The 20,792-nt window shown below is 39.3% G+C and overlaps 2 protein-coding genes across 3 annotated transcripts in view; one reads left to right on the forward strand and one right to left on the reverse strand.

The window, feature by feature from the left end:
• Nucleotides 1-669: 669 nt before the first annotated feature.
• Nucleotides 670-7,933, forward strand: guk1b (guanylate kinase 1b). Of its 2 annotated transcripts, XM_044129428.1 has the most exons (9): nt 670-742; nt 1,747-1,863; nt 2,032-2,073; nt 4,162-4,272; nt 5,428-5,524; nt 6,574-6,712; nt 6,859-6,943; nt 7,022-7,107; nt 7,189-7,933. In XM_044129428.1, the coding sequence occupies exons 2-9, from the start codon at nt 1,752-1,754 to the stop codon at nt 7,216-7,218; spliced, it is 702 nt and encodes a 233-aa protein (XP_043985363.1). In that variant the 5' UTR covers nt 670-742; nt 1,747-1,751; the 3' UTR covers nt 7,219-7,933. The 2 variants fall into 2 exon arrangements, with proteins under 2 accessions (XP_043985363.1, XP_043985365.1); XM_044129430.1 differs by lacking the exon at nt 4,162-4,272.
• Nucleotides 7,934-7,936: 3 nt separating this feature from the next.
• The window catches only part of obscna (obscurin, cytoskeletal calmodulin and titin-interacting RhoGEF a), a 44,144-nt gene continuing 31,288 nt past the window's right edge, over nt 7,937-20,792 (reverse strand). Inside the window, exons 59-84 of the mRNA XM_044129975.1 lie at nt 20,656-20,785; nt 20,348-20,558; nt 18,506-18,600; nt 18,204-18,343; nt 17,484-17,593; nt 17,294-17,406; nt 16,155-16,323; nt 15,881-15,968; nt 15,589-15,789; nt 15,456-15,516; nt 15,296-15,373; nt 15,039-15,211; nt 14,904-14,930; nt 14,626-14,778; nt 13,862-13,907; nt 13,702-13,779; nt 11,414-13,163; nt 11,197-11,325; nt 11,009-11,122; nt 10,553-10,720; nt 10,296-10,401; nt 9,955-10,194; nt 9,542-9,765; nt 9,091-9,187; nt 8,705-8,854; nt 7,937-8,609 (exon numbers count right to left, since the gene is read on the reverse strand). Coding sequence (XP_043985910.1) covers nt 8,429-8,609; nt 8,705-8,854; nt 9,091-9,187; nt 9,542-9,765; nt 9,955-10,194; nt 10,296-10,401; nt 10,553-10,720; nt 11,009-11,122; nt 11,197-11,325; nt 11,414-13,163; nt 13,702-13,779; nt 13,862-13,907; nt 14,626-14,778; nt 14,904-14,930; nt 15,039-15,211; nt 15,296-15,373; nt 15,456-15,516; nt 15,589-15,789; nt 15,881-15,968; nt 16,155-16,323; nt 17,294-17,406; nt 17,484-17,593; nt 18,204-18,343; nt 18,506-18,600; nt 20,348-20,558; nt 20,656-20,785 — 5,032 coding nt within the window. The 3' untranslated portion in view covers nt 7,937-8,428. The remainder of the gene's footprint in view (nt 8,610-8,704; nt 8,855-9,090; nt 9,188-9,541; nt 9,766-9,954; nt 10,195-10,295; nt 10,402-10,552; nt 10,721-11,008; nt 11,123-11,196; nt 11,326-11,413; nt 13,164-13,701; nt 13,780-13,861; nt 13,908-14,625; nt 14,779-14,903; nt 14,931-15,038; nt 15,212-15,295; nt 15,374-15,455; nt 15,517-15,588; nt 15,790-15,880; nt 15,969-16,154; nt 16,324-17,293; nt 17,407-17,483; nt 17,594-18,203; nt 18,344-18,505; nt 18,601-20,347; nt 20,559-20,655; nt 20,786-20,792) is intronic.

Raw genomic sequence — 20,792 nt, forward strand, 5'->3', positions numbered from 1 at the left:
ATTCTTGAAAAAAATGGTGTTTCCAAACACCATCCATCAAATATGACTGAGTCTGAACTATCATTGAAAGAAAAACGGGCAGGTTCAGTCCTGAGAGGTAAAAAGTTGGTAGAGCTGCAACTGCAGGGTGATTATTATAAATGTCGACTCTGGGAAGCTGAATATAAATATATATGCCAAAACTAGCAATTTTTCATTTGAATAAAGTTTCAAAAACTATTTATCATTTTCCTTACAGATTAGAATTATGCATGACTTTGTGTTGGTTCATCATGCAAAATCCCAAGAAAACATGTTATGGTTTGTGGTTCTAATGTGACACATAAGAAGTTAAACGGCATAACCAGTTTAGCAAGACACTCTGCCAATAACACCTGTGCTTCCTTTTACCATCAGCCATCATCTGCATTAGCAAAATCCCAAAGCAAGTCTGCAAAATAACCCTTTGGTTTGAGTTTGAAGCCACAATTCAGAAAACATTTTGATGCTTCACCAACAAAAGCACATCTGAATAAATAATCATTTGTTCCAGAAGATTACCCTATCTTATGCAAAGAGGGCTCACATGTGATTGGTCATTGAGCTAAATGGAGATGGTGGTAATTCAGACTGACAGCTGCTCCAGTGTGACACAAACACACACACACTGGGATTGAACTCAGTCCATTAAGACGCCAGGCTTAAGCATCGCTTGTTGCTGAACGTCACTGCAGAACAGACGATTCAGGCGCAGTGAGAAAAGGTAAGATGGACTTTTTACCAAACTCCTTAAGTCTAAAGTCAAACTAAAATATGGGAGTGAAGGGACAGAAGAATATATATTAGTGCTGCACCATACAGATACAGAATCACAGCTGTATCTGTGATTGATAACCAGTACTTGTTATTGTCCAGTATTTACTGACTGATAAATTACAATTGTTTTTGGGGTTGATTTAAATAAATGTCTGTGATGTGTCACTGGAAATAACATGAGTAAATCTTCAATTTACAGTATGTTGAAAGCAACAGCTTACTGTTGAAACTTCACCAGCTTGTTAATTGTCTTTAGTTTATACTGTGTTGTTCTGTAAAAGACTATAGAGATGGATCTAATAAAATAACTGATAAGCCACAGTAAATATCACTATATTTCCGTCAGAAATAAACATTAAGCAACTAAATAGGCCTCTTAGAGATAATAGAATATTATTATGTTCTTAGGCAGAGACTCTTGTGTCATTTCGTTAGTATGTTAATTGTTTTGGTGTCCCTGGAACATCGTCCTCTCTTTGTGGCAGCAGGTAAATAGGCCACCTGTCCCAGATCTAATTAATCCTGCTGACTGACCCATCATGACTTCATTAACAGCAACTCCTGATGTTACTACCCTCAGAGGATCTGGCTGTCTTACAGGCCAGCTATTAGGACGTAGAGTAATTGTTTAATTAAAGAGAAATTTCTTCATGCCCAGCGGTTGCTAGCAGGGATTGAAATCCGCATATTATCAGAGCAGCAGCTTGTTTTTAACCCTCTGTGTGAAATGCTCCACCTGACAGCGCAGTGGATCAAAGGATTAACCTCAGTGCACTTTAGGACAGCTAACAGGATAGTTGCTGAGCTTCAGCCCCGACGAGAAATGGCTTACACAACTCAAAATTGTGGCTTTCCGTTAGTGCTTTTTTTTAAATCAGAAATTTACACTACAGTCCACACGCTCTTTTTGTTGTGGTGCCGACAATCCTGAGTATTCGGTGTTTGTTTCAGGAACAATGTCAGGACCAAGGCCCGTGGTGCTGAGCGGCCCCTCTGGGGCAGGAAAGAGCACCCTGCTGAAGAGGCTGATGAAGGATCACGAGGGAGTGTTTGGATTCAGCGTGTCACGTATGTCTGTGTGCCAATTAGTGATTAGCTTCCATAACATGAGCCTAACCAAAGGAGGAAAAAATGCCAACTGTCTAATTCAACAGATTCTGTTATTAAGCTGAGGATTTTGCACCATCTGGTTGATGATCTGTAAGTGATTTTTAATGATTCCAATGCTTTTCTCAGACACAACAAGGAATCCTCGACCTGGGGAAGAAGATGGCAAAGGTACGGAGGCTCTGGCTGCAGGATGGCTTTTATAGGTGACACCTTTTGTAGCATCTGCACAAGCCATGGGCCGGTATGGGATTCCCATCGTCTAATAACCCTCAGTAATACAAATTAAAAAAGAACAGGCTTTCATTAACTGTGTTTAGACCAAAGTTGAAAACATACATGTGTGACATGATAAATTGCCCTTTCATTTAAAGAAATAAAGAGCAACTTCAATTCCCCTTGAGGTGATAAAACTTTTTTTTTAAATCTCTGTAGAAATCAGATATTTTTATGTGCTATATAAAAACAACCTTGATTCTCCTCACTGTCTGAGATTAAACCAGACTAAACCATTCCTGTTTCAGGTCAGTGAGGATTACCAAAATGATTTGGTAAAAATAATGAGATTTTCTTGCAGTTTTGCTGAACTTTCTTTAGATTCAGAAGTCATTTAGTAGAATTGGCTTTTAAACTGTATGGCTTGCTTCAAACATTTTGGGTCTCTTTCCACAAGCTTCTCACCATAGTCTGCTGGGATTTTGTCCCATTCCCTCTGACAGAGCTGTTGGAACTGGTTGTTATGCTCACACACAACCTTTTAGCTCTTCCCACATATTTATCAGAGCCTTGTGTTGGCCACTCCAAAACAAAGACTTTGTTGTCCTTTAACCAATTTGTAACTCTTCATTATCACAGGAAGGCTATTTTATACCCGAGATACCAAGTGGACCAATCTGTCCTACATCAGAGTATCCCATAACATGGGATATTCTCCCTTTCCCTACAGTAAGGCTCTGTAGGGAAACTACAGAAATGAATGGAAACCAAGATAGAGAGTCATACTATCTTAGGAGTGAATAAAATTATGTCTTGGGATAAATGAAGTGGTCCAAAACAAGATGTGGCAAAAAATAGATTATGTAAATAACCACACAACTGATTATTTACAATTAGTTAAAAAAAACTTTAACCCCTGAGAAAGGAGTAAAGTCAATGCAGTCAACCAAAATTCCTCCCTGAAAGCAAAATGAGAGAGCACCAATACCAAATAAAAAAAATGGATTTTAGCAACTGAAATAAGTTCTTTCCTAAAAAAGTAACTTAACAGTCACCCTCCTTCTCAAATGAAAAAATACACACTCGTTTCTGATCACAAAAAGCTCCCTGCAATGGAGTAACCTGGTAGATTACGCAGGAGCGGTCCGGTGAGATCAGACCCATAAGGTTCTGACACCTAATAAATCCAGGCCTGTGTCTGAACTGCACTCCCACAATTTAAGTACTCTGCTTTACATGCTGATTAGGTTTAGTGGGAAAAGCTGCATTCACCTGCACAGCTAAGACACACAAGGGGGAGAGTGAGAAAAAAAAAGCACACACAAATGTAATATACCTTCAACCAGCCTCTTTAGAAGGTCTGTTGCTATTCAGGCACATATGGCACCTTTTAGCACCAAAACCAATCTTATTTGGGACACAGAAATTAACTTCTTCCTGAACCGCATGATGGTAAACATTACCAGGATGTTTCTACTCATTTCTTTGGTGCATCTTTGGGCATGTGGAAACTGAACCCTGGGATAAACCTGTTTATTTACTTGAAAAGCACTGAAGCCTTAGAAACTTTTGTAGAATGTAAGAAAAAAGCAGAATTTCTCTTTCTTGTCAGCAACAAAAACGTTGCTGTTATTCAGCCAGCTGACCAGCAGTTTGCAACAGCATATGTGGAGGAAGGATCAGCTGTTCTATGTTTCGTAAAGCAGGATAAAGACTGTAAGCCATTGGTTCTAAAACTGAAGTGTTCTTTGATACCTGCATCCGGCCCATGTCTAGTCGGCACATGTTTGATGTTTTAGCATTTTAACGCGGTGTTAGCATCACCTTGCTAACACACAGTGACAACTCACGGCAGACATGGACTTGAGTTTAAACCCAGACGGCTGTCATAAGAGTGGATTTCCCTTCCCTCCCCTCGCTACAACAGCACTACGACACTTCTTACTCCCAAGTGAACTGCACATATAGTTTTTGTCACCTTGTGTAACCCCCTTCATATAAAGGGATAAACCTCTTTCTGTGCCTGTTTTCCTCTCTCCATAGGGTTGAACAAGCTCCCCATGCTTCTGGGGGCTACTTTACTGCCTGTAGCAGACGTCTTTTCTTCTGAAACCTCATTTTCGTGTCCAAACGAATCAGAACACAAAGATAAAGGTGATCTTTATCACTGTGATTCGTCATCACAGCTTGTTAAGATAGAGGGATGGGGGTTACTTTCATCACCCTGGCATGCTGTCATTGGATTTTTAAGGGAATCAGCCATGATTATACAAACTGTAATAAAGAACAGGAATCAAGATGAGACAGTTTACACTTTGGAGTAAAAAGCTTTTGAAAATAGCCCCCTGTGAGGCCTCTTTAGTGATTCCCATTTCCAACATCCCATAAAACTGTTCCACCCTCCACTGTAGCGAAGTGAGCGCTAACCATTCACATCTGACCACCAGCGTCACTAAATCAAGATTTTCAAATTAAAAAAAAAAAATCTTACTCTTTATTTTCCTTTTCTGATTTTAAATGTATGACTATTCTTGAATTCCTTAATCTGTAATTTAGCCAACTTTAGGTTAAAAATAATCTCTTTTTTTTTAAAAATCATCCCCCAATTTTAATGATATTTACTGTTTCTAGCTCACTTGTCATTTCTCTTTGGATCATATTCAGTTCCAAATGCATTAGTTGTCATGTTATGTGGAGATTCGTGGTAGAGGTAGAAATGTGTTTGCTTGCTTCTGAAACTTTGTGGTTTTAGATATCGAGAGGTTTTGACACTTGAAGGATTTAAATCAGGGGTCTCAAACTTCAGTCCTCGAGGGCCGTAGTCCTGCAACTTTTAGATGTGCCTCTGCTGCAGCACACCTGAATAGAATAATTAAGGCTCTGGAGAAATGATCTACACAAGGTGGAGGAAATTAAACAATTTAATTCCAGTGTTTTGTACCTGTGGCACATCTAAAAACTGCCGGACTGCGGCCCTCGAGGCTTGGAATTTGAGACCCCTGATTTAGATCATTGGCTCTGGTAGGACATAACACTGTTCTATAACTTTTATCATTTTTATTGATGGGAACAAAAAGGAACACCATTGTAGTTTTTTTTTATATTGATATTTGGCTCATATTGAACAATGTTTAGATAATGGTAAACTTAGCTTCAATTGATAAAATTTAATTTGCACCTGAGTTTTTTTTAATTGGCTGTAATCCATGTTTCTTTCGACTATGATTTTTTTTCATTATATCTTTTATTTTCTAAAAGAAGAGCAATTTCTGCTAGATCTAGCATTGTAACTGATGATGCATCTTTCAGACTACCACTTCACAACGAGAGAGGCCATGCAGGAAGGCATCGACAACGGAGAGTTTATTGAGAATGCTGAGTTTTCTGGCAACATGTATGGAACAAGGTAACATATGTCATCATGTTTACAAAGCATTTTTGGCACAATATGAACTCAAATGTTTTTCACAGAGAAAAACATTTGAGTTTTTTTCCATGCATGTGTTTTTATATATACATATATATATATATATATATATATTTTTTGGAACATTTATATTCCACCCTGGTTTACTTTGATACCCCTAAACTGAAGCCTGTGCAACTAATTTACAATGGTGGTGGCAGCATCATGCTGTGGGGAGCAATAGTAGACATAGATCGAATTAAATCCAGGGCAGCCCGGGAGGAAAAAAAGTGTTACAATAACATTAAGTACATTAATGTTATTGTAGCATCTCAAGAACATCTGTAAAAATCAAATAAATGTGTGACAATAATCCTGGTCAATGCAATGATTTTCTGTCTGCTGGCCCTGTTTGACCAACACAGGTTTGATGGTTAATCAGCTAAATCTCACAGGGTGGGATCTGACCCTCACTCATCCAGCTCCAGGTGTTCCTTAATAACACAAGGAGGGCATTACTCCAAAACAAGTTTAGGTGGGATTCATTATCAAAAAAGGACTACTCCAACGCTTAGACCCTTTAATATGTGAGTAAAAATAGAGCAAGAGTTAAAATCTGAGCACCTTTAATAATGACTCATTCAAGCACAGGAAACTTGTATCATAAATTTAAGGATACTTACCAAAGAAAAAAGCTCATAGATAGAAGACATATGGGTTATAAATAGATAAATTAAGGAAGGTTTAATAAAATCATACAGGTTCACATTTCCTAAGTGACAGAGGGAGCTTTAACCTACAATTTAAAAAGATCACCACAGCAGCTTAGCATCTTATGAGTCACCTTTAAAATCTCCTTATTCTGAAGATAACATTCACTCACTGAGTCTGAGCAGCTTGGATCAATGCAGCGACCCTCTTACCCTGGTCGTTGGCTTTGTAAAGAGCAAAACTGCATAAATGCATCCAAAACCTGCTGAAACACAACCAGATCCTCCCTGTTTGCTCTCAGTTGTTCCACATCTCTCTGCTGTCATTTTGGCTTTCAGTAAAGCTGCTGTGGAAGATGTACGAGCTAAGAATCTGATCTGCATCCTCGATGTGGATATCCAGGGGGTGAAGCGGATTAAAGAGACGGATCTGGACCCCATCTACATCTCCATCCAACCTCCATCCATGGAGATCCTGGTAATGCAACTCATATATGCCTGCATGCCAACATTGTTGTTATACTCTTAATTAAGCTGGTGTAGAGCTGGATCAAAATAAACACAGTTTTAAGTGGCTTGTGAAGGAGTTTTTAATGATAAAGGTGACGTCATGTTCTGTTTTAGGAAAAACGTCTGAGAGACAGGCAGACAGAGACGGAGGAGAGTTTACAGACACGTCTGGAGGCTGCACGCATCGATATGGAGCTTAGTGAGTTTCTTCACAATCCTAATAAAAAAACCTCGAAGTAAAAACATAAAAGGCTAAACAAGATTAAATTATTTTTAGGTAAAGAGCCTGGAGTGTTTGACATAGTTATCATCAATGATGACTTGGAGAAGGCCTACGAGGAGCTGAAGGAAATCCTCAATGAAGTATGTGCACCCCAGAACAGTGGCTTTTATCGGTTTGTGTTTCTTGCACAAGTTGCAGTATTTTCATTTCTCTCCTTACAGGAAATCAAGAAGGTCCAGGAGGCCAAATGAACCAAAAATAATTACCCACTTATTTTGCTGCTTGTGACTCTGATCAGAATTACTCTCCCAGAGAATGAACACAACCAAAGAAAAGAGTAGAAAATATATATATTTTTTTTTTATTTCTCTTTATATTTCTCTGCACCTGTGCTGTTTCCATGCAAGTAAAGAAATGCAAAAGTTTGGGTGGAAATGTTTTCATTGCTGAGCAAGAATTTGTGTTGTAGTTAGCTAAAGAAAAACTGGTAAAATGTATGTATGAATATCTTAAAACTGTATAATTTGAAACTTTTTTCTGGCCTCTATTAAACACCTTTGGCACTTATTTGTTATAGCAAATTCAGAGTTCAGCGTATAAGTTCTCAGCGCTTTTTAGCCTATTTGAAGCAAGAATTACAATTAATTGATGGGAGATATTTTCACTGTATTCAGTCTTTGAAATATCCATCTTGCAAAAACCCAGGTAGTAAGAAATGAGATGTATGTATGGATAAATGGACAGATGAATGGAGAAATCATACGTTCATAAACTGCACAGAAACCCAGTATTATGTGCTGGGTACTGTATTTATGCATACATTTGCTCAACACTAGTATCAAATGACTAAAACCTTTCGTCACAGAGAAGACTTTGTATTTTGTAGATTTCCACTGATGTTCAATATCACATGTTTATATAGAAATGTGCATAAATAAAGAGACTGGGGACATTAACAAAGCACTTCTAGTGACATTTATTATATTTTTTCCATTCACTTCAAGATAGGAGGTCATTCACAAAACACACGTTTTTCTATTTATTCATTGCAAACTTATGAGTAATGAGGTCTGAAATATATTTCTGAAATTTTCTCTTGTTTTCTTAAAACACACAAAAAAAGATGTTACATGTAAGACCAAACGTGCGCCCGTTTGACATTTTAACAGATGAAGGCAGCAAATCACTTTGAGAGCAACTAAAACCTTTCAACTCATGCATCAATGTGCAGTCCTAGCTAATCCCTGATATGATTCCATCAAAACCAAATCAAAAAGATTTCACAAACTGAGATTCGTTAAGACACGTTCAAAGTCAGGATATTTCATTTTATGAAACTAACTTTGGTTTTGTTTAACAGAAGAAAAGTCACATCACAAAAAATACAATTGCAGTAATGTCTTTTTTTTGTTTTACAACGATGAAGAAGTTTTGTGTTTGTTTTTTTTTTGTTTTTTTACCTCACTGGAAGAACGGCCCCTGATGTTTTATGCACACCTGTTCTCGTTTCTCCTCCTTCTGCTTGAGGTAAGCTCTGAGCTTGTCAGTGGAGAAGCAAACTTTGGAGGGTCGGACTTTGTGCGGAGCCCGATGGGCGCGCAGCCACGGGTTCTGGAGACACTCGGCCGATGTTGGTCTCCCCCTGCAAACATTTGTCAACCTATCAAAACTGTGTGTTCTCATCAATATTTCATGTTAAAAAATCCAATCTAATCACTAACACTGAGAGACACTCACCAGGATTTATTATTCAGGCTGTTCTTCATGAAATTTAAAGCTCCTTCTGACAGACCAGGGTAACAGCGGCCAAATTGTATCTTTCCTTTCTTAATGTTTTTGTCTTGCTCCCAGCTGTGTTCGGCATAAAAGGGACTGTCGGCGCTCAGCCTTGTGATGAAAATTTACAAGCAGATAGAATAATTAGATATGTTGGAGCAACAAATGATGTGCTCTTTCTGTGAACGTCTTTAATTTTATTAAATTTTTCCTTAATCCTGAAGAGATCTTAAAAAAATCCCTAACCGCTACATAACTATATATCATTTTAGTTGATCTTATGTTTGATTTAAAGAAAATAAAATCTTATTTTGTGGCATTTTTACACTTGTTTTTTCAGGACTTACATGATAAAGGACAGGACTCCAATGGCCCAGATGTCAGTCTCCGGCCCCACACCCTGACCCTCCAGGATTTCTGGAGCTTTAGGAAGGACAATATAGACTGATAAAAGCAGAGAGAAGCAGAGTATTGTCCATTAAAATATAGTTGAATGTATTCTCCTCTTAATATGGAAAATGGTTCAAATTATAATTGGGTAAAAAAATAAATGATAAATGGACTTGGGTTTGTTAGATTATGGTAGCAAAGATCAGCTGAGATGAAGTTAGGCTTTGTTATTTCCATCCATCCAACCATTCAGCCTTTCTTCAGTAAAGTGCACCTTTTCTGCAGCAGTCTGTTGAAAGGCCATGACAGTCAAACATTGAGTATGTTAGATCTTAAATCTTGCAAGCAATATTTTTGCTTGTAAATACAAATGGAAAAAAAGAAGAAAAAATAAAACCACATTGCTACCTTTGCTGTCTGAGAAGCCGTGAATGTGCTCGATGTTGAGAGGCTGTCCGGGAACGAAGGACTGAGCCGAGCCAAAGTCGATGATCTTGAGGTGGTTGCCATCATCCACTAACATGTTGTCAGACTTCAGGTCCAAGTGGATGACCCGACGGCTGTGGAGGTAGTCCGCTGCGCTGACAATCTGATGGAGCAGCTCGGCCACATTACTCTCTGCATACAGGTCTCTAAGGACGTAGAAACATATAATCTCTGAGTTCAAATTAAATCTAACTAATGTAAAGTTTCTAGGTAGGTTTGTGTTCTCACTGAAATCATCATATGAGTTATTTGAACTACAATTTAAAGAAAAGACAGAAAAGAGTCTCATTCTAGTCGATGTATCTAAATGAAATGCTTAAAGTATTTGATCTTGCCTTGCAGCCAGACTGTGCAGCAGCTCCTTGCCGGGACACAACTCCTCCACCAGCAGCACATACAGAGGGGTGATGAAAGCAGCATACAGCTGAACCAGGTGGGGGTGGTGCAGCCTCCTGAGCAGCTGGTACTCCTGCAGCACCAGCTGTCTTTGCTTGGCCTGGTAGGGAGTGATCTTAGCAGCAAATACCTGACTGGTTTCCACATCCCTGCACAAGTTTATGACACTGAAACGACCCCTGAGAGAAAGCAGGAGGTTTAAAAGAAATAAGTGTTTAATTGGGAGGAAAAACAGATAAAGGTCTATTTTAAATGAGTTTTTGCCACCAGTGACATCTACCTGTTGATCTCAGACAGGAAGCTGTAGTTCCTGTTTGCGGTTTGATGTTCTGATCCAGGGACTTTTGACCCGATTGAGTCAGCCTGAATGAGAGGAATGCGGATATCTGCAAAATAATAAAAATACAAGGATTATTATCTTCTACATGAATGTACACACAGGTTTCAAAACACTGTACTGTGATCTATGAGAAGAAAACTTTAGGAAATGACCAGAATAGCTTGCAGCAGCTAAACACACTGTGCAGCTTTTAATACCTTCAGGATGAGTGGACATGACAATGGGAGCTGAAGCTTCACTGAAAGGTCCTGCTCCTGTCCTGGTGACGCAGCCCACCCTGAACACATACGACGCCCCTTTAGGTAAGTCCTTCACTACGTAGCAGCTGTCTGCCACCTCATCTGACAGGACTGTCCATTCGCCACCTGAGGAAACACACAGGAGTATAATCCAGAAAAATAAAACTACAAAAAAACAACAACAGCAACAACAAAAACAGCTTTCAAGGTCTTTTATTAACTTTTGCTGTAAAACAACAGAATGAAAACAAAGTGATCATTGCAAACACTGGGAAGCAGAACTACTTGATGACATGTGGATGAGTTTGGTTTTTCAAAGTATGGAAAGAATAAAAAAGCCAATGTAAAGAGATTTTGAGATGTTTTGCTTTATGGAAGGTGAAATGTAAATTTTCATCTGAAACTGAATCTCACCATCTGAACAGTACTGCACACAGTAAGTGACTGGGTCATCGGACTGGACAGGCCTCCACACCAGCAGGACTCCACCTCCGTCTAGCTGGAGCACCTCTGCTTTGCTGGGACGAACTGACATGATTACGAAGAAAATAAATTAAACAGATGTTTCATAAATGATGAAATATAGAGTGTTTTCTAGTTACCTTTAATCTTTTTGAACGGTGGTATTTTAAAAGATGAGAGGAGCTTTGAGCTTCTCTTTTTGGGGGTCTCAAGACCGCTGCTCTGTCCCCTCTCAGCTGGGATGGCAGCGGATCCTTTAACTATTGGCCCTTACAAATCCCCCCAAAATATTAATCTGGTATAAACAACAAGCTACATCCCTAACTTTGTATTACGTACAAGTAAGATTAAACTTACGTCCTTTGCTGACATCTTCGTTACTGGAGGACCTGGAAAACAGTTTAGTCAGACTGGAGGCTGAAGCTCTCATCTTCTTCCTCAGAGACATAGTGGGTGTATCGGGCTTCATGATCTCTCCCAGTGTGGGCCCCAGCTCCGTGTTCTCCAGCTGGGTGTATGAGTGGCTGGTCCAGGACTGCCTGCGGAAGATCCTCAGGAGACCCAGTTTGGGGGACTTTCCAGTCGTTGGGCGCGCTTCCAGAGCCGGAGCAGACGCATGCCTTTGGAGCATGGAGCCCTCTTTCTTGTCTCGGGCTCGGGGAGGCCTCTCAGGAGTTCCTAGAGAGCAAATGCTTGGACTGGGACTCGGCATTGAGGGCCTCTCTGGCTGACCTTTGCTAATTGTAGACAAGTTGGGATTGGACCGGGTCCTATTACGTGGTGGAGGCTGAGGACGGGAACTTCGAGGTTTTATTTTCTGAAATGAGGAAGGAGAGGGTGTAATCAGGGGTTCACTGTTTTCATCATTTTCATCACTCTGTCCTGATCGGTATCTCCTTCCAACATGACCATGACTGAGCTCATCAAAGGAGCCTATTCTACTTGAAGACTCAGATCCACCATGTTCCAGAATAAAAGACTCAGCCAGAGATCCCTGGGAGCTGGTCAGAGTGTCTCCTTCAATCTGGTCCTGACCCAGCCTGGACCTCATTCTCCCTCCAGCAAGGAACTCCGATGGAACAGATGATCCACTGAAGAGTCTTTGTGTCGGAGCGACTGAGCCTCTTCGTTCTGAGACTTTTGGAGCTTTCTGGATAATTAGTGAATTTCTCCCAGCTGCTTCACCATCTGTGATTTCTCCCTTCATGCTGTGAGAGGCCTCTTCTTCGTGTGCGCTTTCATGGCTGGCTGAGCTGGGAGATCGACGGGAATACTCGTCAAGAGATCTGCTCCGTCTGTGTGGCGGTGGTACATTGGTGTGAGAGAAGCCCACCCCATCATCAAACGAAGAGGACTTCTGCATGCTGGGCTGTACGGATCCTCGTCTCTGCCCACGGTTGCTCTCAGGCTCATCCTCCACGTATTCAATCAGAGGCTCATTGAGCCGTCCCGAGAAGCTCCTCCTGAGAGGCTTACGGCCTCTTTCCTGCTTTTTCGCCTGGAATTTGTCCCTCAAAGTCATGTGTCTCGCAGACAGAGGGGAAAGCTGTTGAGAGCTGTTGTAGAAAGTGCTCCGGATGACGCTTCCTCTGGGAATGCGGCCTCCATCACTTCCTGAACCCTCTTCGCCATCAGAGAGGTACAAAGATTGGTTGCTATCCTTGCTGAAGCGTCGTTCCCTCTGAGGTGTCTGTTGGTCTGTTGTTGTTGATGATGACGCAATCGATGCTCTGCTCATGCTGCGTTCGATAATACTCCTTCTTCCCCCCATTTCTCCATCCTCATCCTCCCCAAAAGTCCCTACCTCCTCCCCCTGTAAACTTAGGAGGCATTTAGGATATGGATCCAAGATCTGTGCCCTCTCTGTTAAGGGGTCATACTCTTCTTCTGTCTCCTCCTCCTCGTCCTCCTCTGTCTGGCTGCAGTGCTGGAAAAAGTCCCAAGAGTCAGCCTCATCATACTCTGAAGAGGAGCCACTGCTCAGGGAGGTGCTGCTGTGCTCCTGTGGCTCGTGGGGCACCGCAACTGATGTCTCTCTGAGAGGAGCATCTAGCAGCTCAGGGATGGGCCTCAGTGTGAGCACAGACCCGATGGATGTCAAAGAACGCTGAGGAGAAAAATGGGAAAAGACTGGCTAAATGATTTTAAGTACTTTGTGACAGCAAAGAAAACATACCTTACATTTGTTGAAACAGTGACAGTGTCTTGCAGAAGTGTTACTCCTTCATAATCCTTACATTTTGTCATAATAAAGCCACAAACTGTATTTCATGGATTTTTTTATTTTTTATTTTTTTGTAATACACAAACACAAACTAATGTGTACAAGTATAGGTAGCCTGAGGCACCTGTCTATATTTGGACAGGTTGTGCTAAAATATAAATTTTCCTCTGGGATTAATAAAGTGTATTCATTAACTGATTCATTCATTCAGATCCCAGAGCCAGTTTGTCCTGGTACCAATGGCCCTGTACTGCCTGCCATAGGGCAGCAGGTCAACCAGGTAGTAGGTGGGATGAGTGCTATCTCTGATGATTTTCACAGCCAACAACAGACCTCTGTAGCTCCTCCATGGGCCTCATGCCTGCTGCTTCTTCTTTCTCCCGGAGAGGGGTTTTGATTTTAGCAAATAACTCAAACACACCTGCCACTTCCTTTTAGAGATGAAAACTTTCAAACTCCTCGTGTTGATTTCATCAGTGTCCTCCCCTGCATTTCCATCCTGTGGGAATAATCACAGATAATGCGTCAGACCTTATTAGCATAAAACCTACAATGTTCTGTTTTTTGGGGGGTTTTTTCACCTGAAGCCACTCATGACTCAAGCACTCAAAGGCAGATGGTCGAGTCCTGCACAACAAAATAAGATACTGTTATCACAGACTCACATAAAACACGTGAGCATCTTTGAATCAGATTACACAAGCATTTATATTTAGGTTTGTCAGATGGATACACACAATACAACACATAATTACTGGCATCCCTTGTATAAATGTGCAAATTTGGGCATCATCATCTCACTCTAAAAAGATGCTGCATGTTGTTTAAGCTGTTAGAGATGTTTTAGATTTTTTAATTGTTCACACTTGGGGGTTTGGATATTGTTGCCATTTCTTGACCTTTACGGATCAGCGCTCTTCTCTTCTTTCACTGAATGTGATGTTCTTCTGTCATTTCCATTTTGAATAATGCCAATAATTTTGGGATGAACAATTTTAAAATGTTATTTTTGAAAATTAGTTTGTTGGGGGTTTTTTTGGTGAAAATGAAATATAGATTTTTGTTAATTTTCTGTTATATGATTGAAACCTTTCGTTTAAATAATAATATGCTCAGCAAATGTATAGTTTAAATTAGTATTACAAATGTAAATGTTGCAACTTTACAAGTCGTCTCATTTTGAGACCGAGTTATCGTTTGTTTCTTTTGTACTACCATAAATCTATGAAATCTATTTTCATTTATTAATTAAAGCCTCTTGTCATATTTTGTTTAAAGAATTAAAAAAAACTATAAAGAAATGCTTTAGGCATAAGACTAATGAAAAATAAGACAGCTGTTGTACTCTGGATCCGGTTGAAGGACTGTACGGAGAAAATTCCTGGCTTCTGGGCTCCTGCATACAATGTCTGGGGCGTCCCAGTTTAAAGTTGCTTCTCCCACCCTCAGCAATGTTGCACGGTCAGTCTCGCCCACAAAGGGGCATCGGCAAACCAGACTGTCAAGACAAAAGATTATGTATGAAATAATTAGAAAAAACACACTTCCTCTGCTATTTACACATTTTTAACTTTTATATTTTGCATAATTCAAATTTATTTTTGAATATCACTGAATACATACCACAGAAATGTTATGACACCGACAGCCCTGATGGGACAAACACATCAACAGCAGCAGATCATTAGAGTTTAGTACAAACAATTAAATTATTTACAGATTATAGCAAATTCGGGACACATAATCAGTTAATCTCACCAAATATCTGTGGCCACAGTAACAGGTTCTTGATGTACAATCTCAGGTGCAACAAACTCTGGGGTACCCAACATACTGTACTGGTGTCGGGATGTGTCTATTTCCTGGCAGAAGCCAAAATCACAGATCTTGATCTCGTCTTTTGGCGGGTACACCATTAATATATTTTCAGGCTACAAGGAGAAGAAAAGTATTCAGTTAAGGCAGAGAATCACCAGAAAACTTAAGTGATAGTTGACACTGAATAAAAATCTCACTTTGATATCCAGATGCATGATGTTCATGCTGTGAATATGACAAACCCCTTCTAGAATTTGTTGGACATAAAATTGAACCTGAAAGAAAATAATATTCCCCAATGTTCATTTTGTTTGGAAAGCTTTGATGATTTTGTCAAATTGAAATTTGGGCTTGTACCTCTTTTTCTGAGACAGATCCTCTCATCAATAAATGGTCCAGAAGTCCATGAGAACAACAGCTGGAAATTATGTTAAGATCAAGTATGTGAACAAACCCATAACTAGTTTGGTAGTTAGAAAAGGAAGGATACATTTCTGTGATTAACACCAGGGTGCGTCTGGTGCAAAAGAAGTCCAGGAGGCAGGCCACTCTGGGGTGAGCGAGGCGAGACAGAAGGTCCCTCTCCTGGAAGGCTCTGGTCCGAGAGCTGCTCCGAAGAGGCAAAAATTTGGCAGCAAACACTTCCCCTGTTCTTCTGTGGATGACACGCTTCACCACCCCAAACGTCCCCCTAAATCACAAAAAAGAAAATGGATATGCTGTGCCTTAAAAAAATAAAAATAAAAACAGACTTCTGATATCAAAAGGAAAGTGACCAATACCTTCCAATTTCCTCATGTACATCATAGACTGAGAATAATCTCCTTCTCTTCCCCAGCTCCACTTCCCTCTCCTGAGGATCAAGCAGACCTACAGAAAAACACAAAACTAGTGAATAAATTTGGCACTTGGGTGGCAATCAGTGTATATTCTTCAACTTCCTTAAGAGCACAAAAGCTTGTATTATCCATCATACTTCATCTGCTCTAATCATTCCTTATTAATAATATTATGATGAACTGAACCGGTGTAAAAATGCAGATTAGAACAGCTGACCTTCCTCAACCGTTAGCTGAGCTTCACAGGAGGCTTGGCCTGAGTCGTTGTGAGTGAAGCAGGTATATATGCCACTGTCCTCTCCTTCAGGGCACAATATGGTTAGGCTGCAGCGAGCACCATGTTGGACTATTTTCACATTCTCATTGGCTGTGAGGGGCTCCTTATCCTTTAGACAGGAGAGAATAAGCTTTTAATAGAAAAATCAAGCAGTTCATTTGATCAAACATGACATTAACACTTCCTGAAGTTTTTCACATTACAACCACAAACTGTAGTGTATTTTGTTAGGATTTTATGTGTGGTGGAAGGAAAATAATATTTTTAATATTGTTGGAAAGTAACTGATTTTTTTCCCCCCCCACATTTCTTCATTTCTTTGAGAGCTAGTTCAGTCTTCCCACATATTCTCATTTGGATTAAAGTCTGGACTTTGACTAGGCAATTCTAACATGTGAATATGTTTTCATCTAAGCCATTCCATTATAGCTCAATGTTCAGTGATGGACGTTGAACCTCTTTTACAAGGTCAAGTCTTTTGCTGCCTCCAAGATGTTTTCAACCAGAACTTCCCTGTATTTAACCACTGGAAGTCTGACCAGGTATACTGTCCTAATAAAGAAAATCTAGATGACAGCAGAGGGAGTTTAACACCACTCTTCAGATGGTGTGTGATGGTGGGTGATGTGCAGTTTCAGTTTTTGTTCCAAACTAAGTCAGTTTTACTCTGTTTAATCAGACTGAAACGCCTTCTTTGATTGTAAAGAAACAAAATATAAAAAATTAAGGTAAATTTTCTTTAGTAATAGTGTTGTATAATTATTGTGCTTCCTTAAATTTTATGTGATATTGTAAAATGCATGTTAATTTGTAATAAGTGGGAAGCTAGATATCATTTACATTTTTGAAATAAATACTACAAAAAATATTAGTATTTTTGCAAGGCCATAGATGACATAATGTTTTAGAAATTACATAAACTGTGGTGAAATAAATTAAAACAGGGAAAACTATTTGGTTAAGTATCAGTATAGTTACATCCTATAACTGCAGACTTACATAATACTTTCATAATAGCAAATCTAATCCTCTTTGCAACCAGTCTGGTTTGGAAAACTCTCCTTTGTGTGACTCTTTACCTTGTACCACTGTACTTTAGGTGTGGGTCTTCCTGTGATGATGGCCATGAATGTTGCTGGTTGTCCAGGTTCGACACACAGATCCTCAGCAGGGACCTGGACTGAAGGAGGAGCTGAGAAGAAAGCTGTATCAGTATTTATTAATGCAACAATGTATTGACTTAATTCTGCTTTGGCAAAAATAAACTACCATCTGTTATTTCGTGGAGAGCCTCTGAGATGTAGATCTCTTCTTCTTCTTCCAGATAACATGACGACTGCTGTCCTGCAGATGAGTGAACATCCACAGCGGGGCTGTATCTGGTATTGAAGACAGGTAAAGGTGCACAGAATGTGATTGGCTCAAAGTACTATAATAAATATCACCTTTAAAAAGTCTAATAAACATGGACAAAAATTATTATAAGGAAGCAAAAATCTTGTCAGTTTTGATTGGACACCTCTGCATAAGACAACTTGAAAGACAGAAGGTTGTCAAACATAAATGCATTTAGATAATATTTGTTAAACTCACAATAATAACATTAGCAAGCAAAAAAAATCTATAGATTTTCTTGTATTTCTACTAGAGCAACCGATAATGTTAACTGTAACCTTGGTTAATTTATAAGCATAAAAATCACTTCTTGGTGCAAACATTTTGAGAACATGCAACGACTGCTGTGAAGGTTCAGTAAAAGACTGTAGAAAATTACAGAATTAATCAAATATAATGTCATCCTCATTATTGTTCATATGAAGAAAGGTTAGTGTGAACACAAGTACACTGTTTCCTTTTTCTAATCTCATTATCTTGATGAGGAGCACTGCACTGCCACAATGCTTTAATAATGTTAGTAGTTGCTAATGCTCACTTATTTAAAATGGTGAAACAGAGTTCATGCAAATTATAATCTAAAAAAAAACTTACTCAGAAGATCCAGGGGAAATTTGTGTCTTGGCAATAGAAGAAGGGCTGAAATCAGTCTGCAGCCATTTCTTAACAAAGGCAGTGGACCAGGGCTCTGAGTCAGCTTCTAGAAAAACCAAAACACCAATTAGGAAAACTTTCTAATTAAAGATTAATAAATAATTTGAGAATATTTTTAATTTCTTTTTTACTAAAAGCGGGAAAAAATATTTTCTAGAAAGTACATTACCTTACAAGCCAGGAACAGCAAATACCCAGTTTGTCTTACCTTGAAGGTTCAGGGTTTTACCCATCTAACCCACCACATCAACAGGACATGATGACATGCCCACTCCTGCACGGGCAGGAAGGATACACTCGCCCAGCACATGACCATCTTGTAGGAGTGGAGAGTTAGCTGGGCATGCGTTGGCAGGAAGAGAAAGGGAGTGTTGAGTGGTTATTGGTTATCATGAGTGTGATGACTTTCATGGAACAGTCCATGTGAGGAACCCCCTGCTTTGGGACCAGTGAAGGGAAAATGGGAAACATCATGTAGGTTATAGACAATGGGAAGACAAACAAATATGGTATGAAAAATACAGAAGTACGATTCACTTAAATTCCATTTAACCAATTTATGGTCTGCTACACAAAAACACTGACATGAAGTTTTCAATATTATCCTGTTCGCCATTAGCTTTTGGCACCTTCAGTCTGCTGATTGTTGCATAAAAACATTGCAGTAGGAACACGTAATGTAGTCTGTTACAATCCATGCCCTCTGTGAAAAGTGAAAACATGATGAAAAACATTGAATACCCCATACAATACATGTAGCGATGTCTTTTGTGGATGTTGGGGAATACAGTATGAATTCTACCATGAATGATACCAGCTAGATCCCACATATTATGGCTACGGGGAAAATAGGTAAAGGTGCAATGGTTACATTTAATGTTTCCTTCCCAATATCAACATTCTGCCTGCAAAAAGTTGTATGTGTTAATTACATGCATGTGTTAGCTTCCACACGAAGGAGAAAATTTACAAAACACATTAATCTGTTCTCTCTTTTGCAGTATTTGTTGCATGAACTGCTTTGCACTGATTGGTTTGACAAAAGCACATATGAAAAAACTAGATCCCATTGTTCAGAATTCAAAGCACTTAGCTATAGGTGAAATTTACCAGAATACAGATGAGATGACTTAAACCTAAGTGCAGGAAACTACATTATTACCTGGCAAATATTTGTGTGTCTTTAAAGGTTATTTGTGGCTGAATTCATTAACAAACTATGAGTAACTGAACATACTTGCAATAGGAAGCAAAGTCATGCATTCAGAAAATATTAATTTGCCTTTTTTGATCTGAAAAAATAAAAAAAAATATCCTGAAATTTCAAATAACGTAATCATGTTGGCTACTTTTTGATGAATTGGTAAACGAAATGTAAAAGAAATAAGAATTCAAGAAAATAACCAAAACAAAGAGTTTACCAGACATAACTCTTGATAACAATCAATAGTTAGGACTAGACATGCACCAAGAAATTGGGTGGTAGCTGGAATTTGACAATTTTCAAGTTGATTGTCTTGGATTAGTGAGTGGTAAAATGAGTGGTAAAAAATGAGAAGAAGATATTTTCCAAGCAAAATGATCTTGGATACAAACTGTTGGGAGTAGACCAACACTTTTCAGGGTAGGAATGGTACAGAGAGAAGAAAACTCAAAGCTAGATATCTTCAAGAGCGGTATTGTGTTTTATGAATAATCTTTTGAAAGCTCTATAGATCTTGAGGATAAAAAAATCTAAAATCCCGATAAGTAGGTGAAAGCTCTATATAGCATTATGATTGGTGCATACATTGTATTCTAAATGAAATGCTACGCAGGTTGCACCCTGTGCCATAATAGTTTGGAATCTAGACAAATGGTAGCTGGAACTATGTTTGATGAAGGAGTGTATGAAATACAGGAAAAAAATGTAAGTATGTGAGTAATATTTCAAGATACAGCACACTTCATGGAGTTTATGAATGGTAGTGCAGAAGATACTGACCAGGCCAGATTTATGAATTTTGTAAAGAGATGTCACATAATGTGATGGAGGAAGGGTGATAATGTTGGAAGTAAATTTTGATAATGGCATGTGCTTTAACCCTTTGGAAACGCAGCTAATTTGCTTAAAGGATAAACCACACATATGAAAACACTGTCATGGGTTTTCACATGGGTATTGACTCCAGTGGCTCGGACAGTTGTACCTTTAGCAGGTAAGTCCTGTGATTGGTCACTCTCACCGTCACCCGGTGGTACAAAGGCAGGACATAGGCCTGCTTTGCATTTGACACAGCCAAGTTCATTCCAAAGCTAAGGAAAAGAAAACATTTGACAAGTAAGTGGCACTGTCTGTCTTAATATTATTCACTCTCCACTAGTATAAGTAAAGGAGAAATGTGTTTTATACCTCACACTCATACTGTCCAATATCTGCCTCTGTTGCTCCGATAACTGTGAGAGACAAGATTCCACTTCGGGCGTCGTTCACAATGGAGTATTTGTTGCTGTCAGTCAGCTCCTTGCCATCTTTCAACCATCTGCAGG

Source organism: Gambusia affinis, linkage group LG10 (genome assembly GCF_019740435.1).
Source record: "Gambusia affinis linkage group LG10, SWU_Gaff_1.0, whole genome shotgun sequence".
Taxonomy (NCBI): Eukaryota; Metazoa; Chordata; class Actinopteri; order Cyprinodontiformes; family Poeciliidae; genus Gambusia; species Gambusia affinis.

Excerpts from the sequence above, each read along its gene's own strand:
- guk1b (XM_044129428.1), top strand. The coding sequence starts at position 1,752 with ATGTCAGGACCAAGGCCCGTGGTGCTGAGCGGCCCCTCTGGGGCAGGA. Across the intron at positions 1,864-2,031 it reads GTTTGGATTCAGCGTGTCAC|ACACAACAAGGAATCCTCGA; the intron begins GTATGTCTGTGT and ends TGCTTTTCTCAG. Across the intron at positions 2,074-4,161 it reads TGGGGAAGAAGATGGCAAAG|GGTTGAACAAGCTCCCCATG; the intron begins GTACGGAGGCTC and ends CTCTCTCCATAG.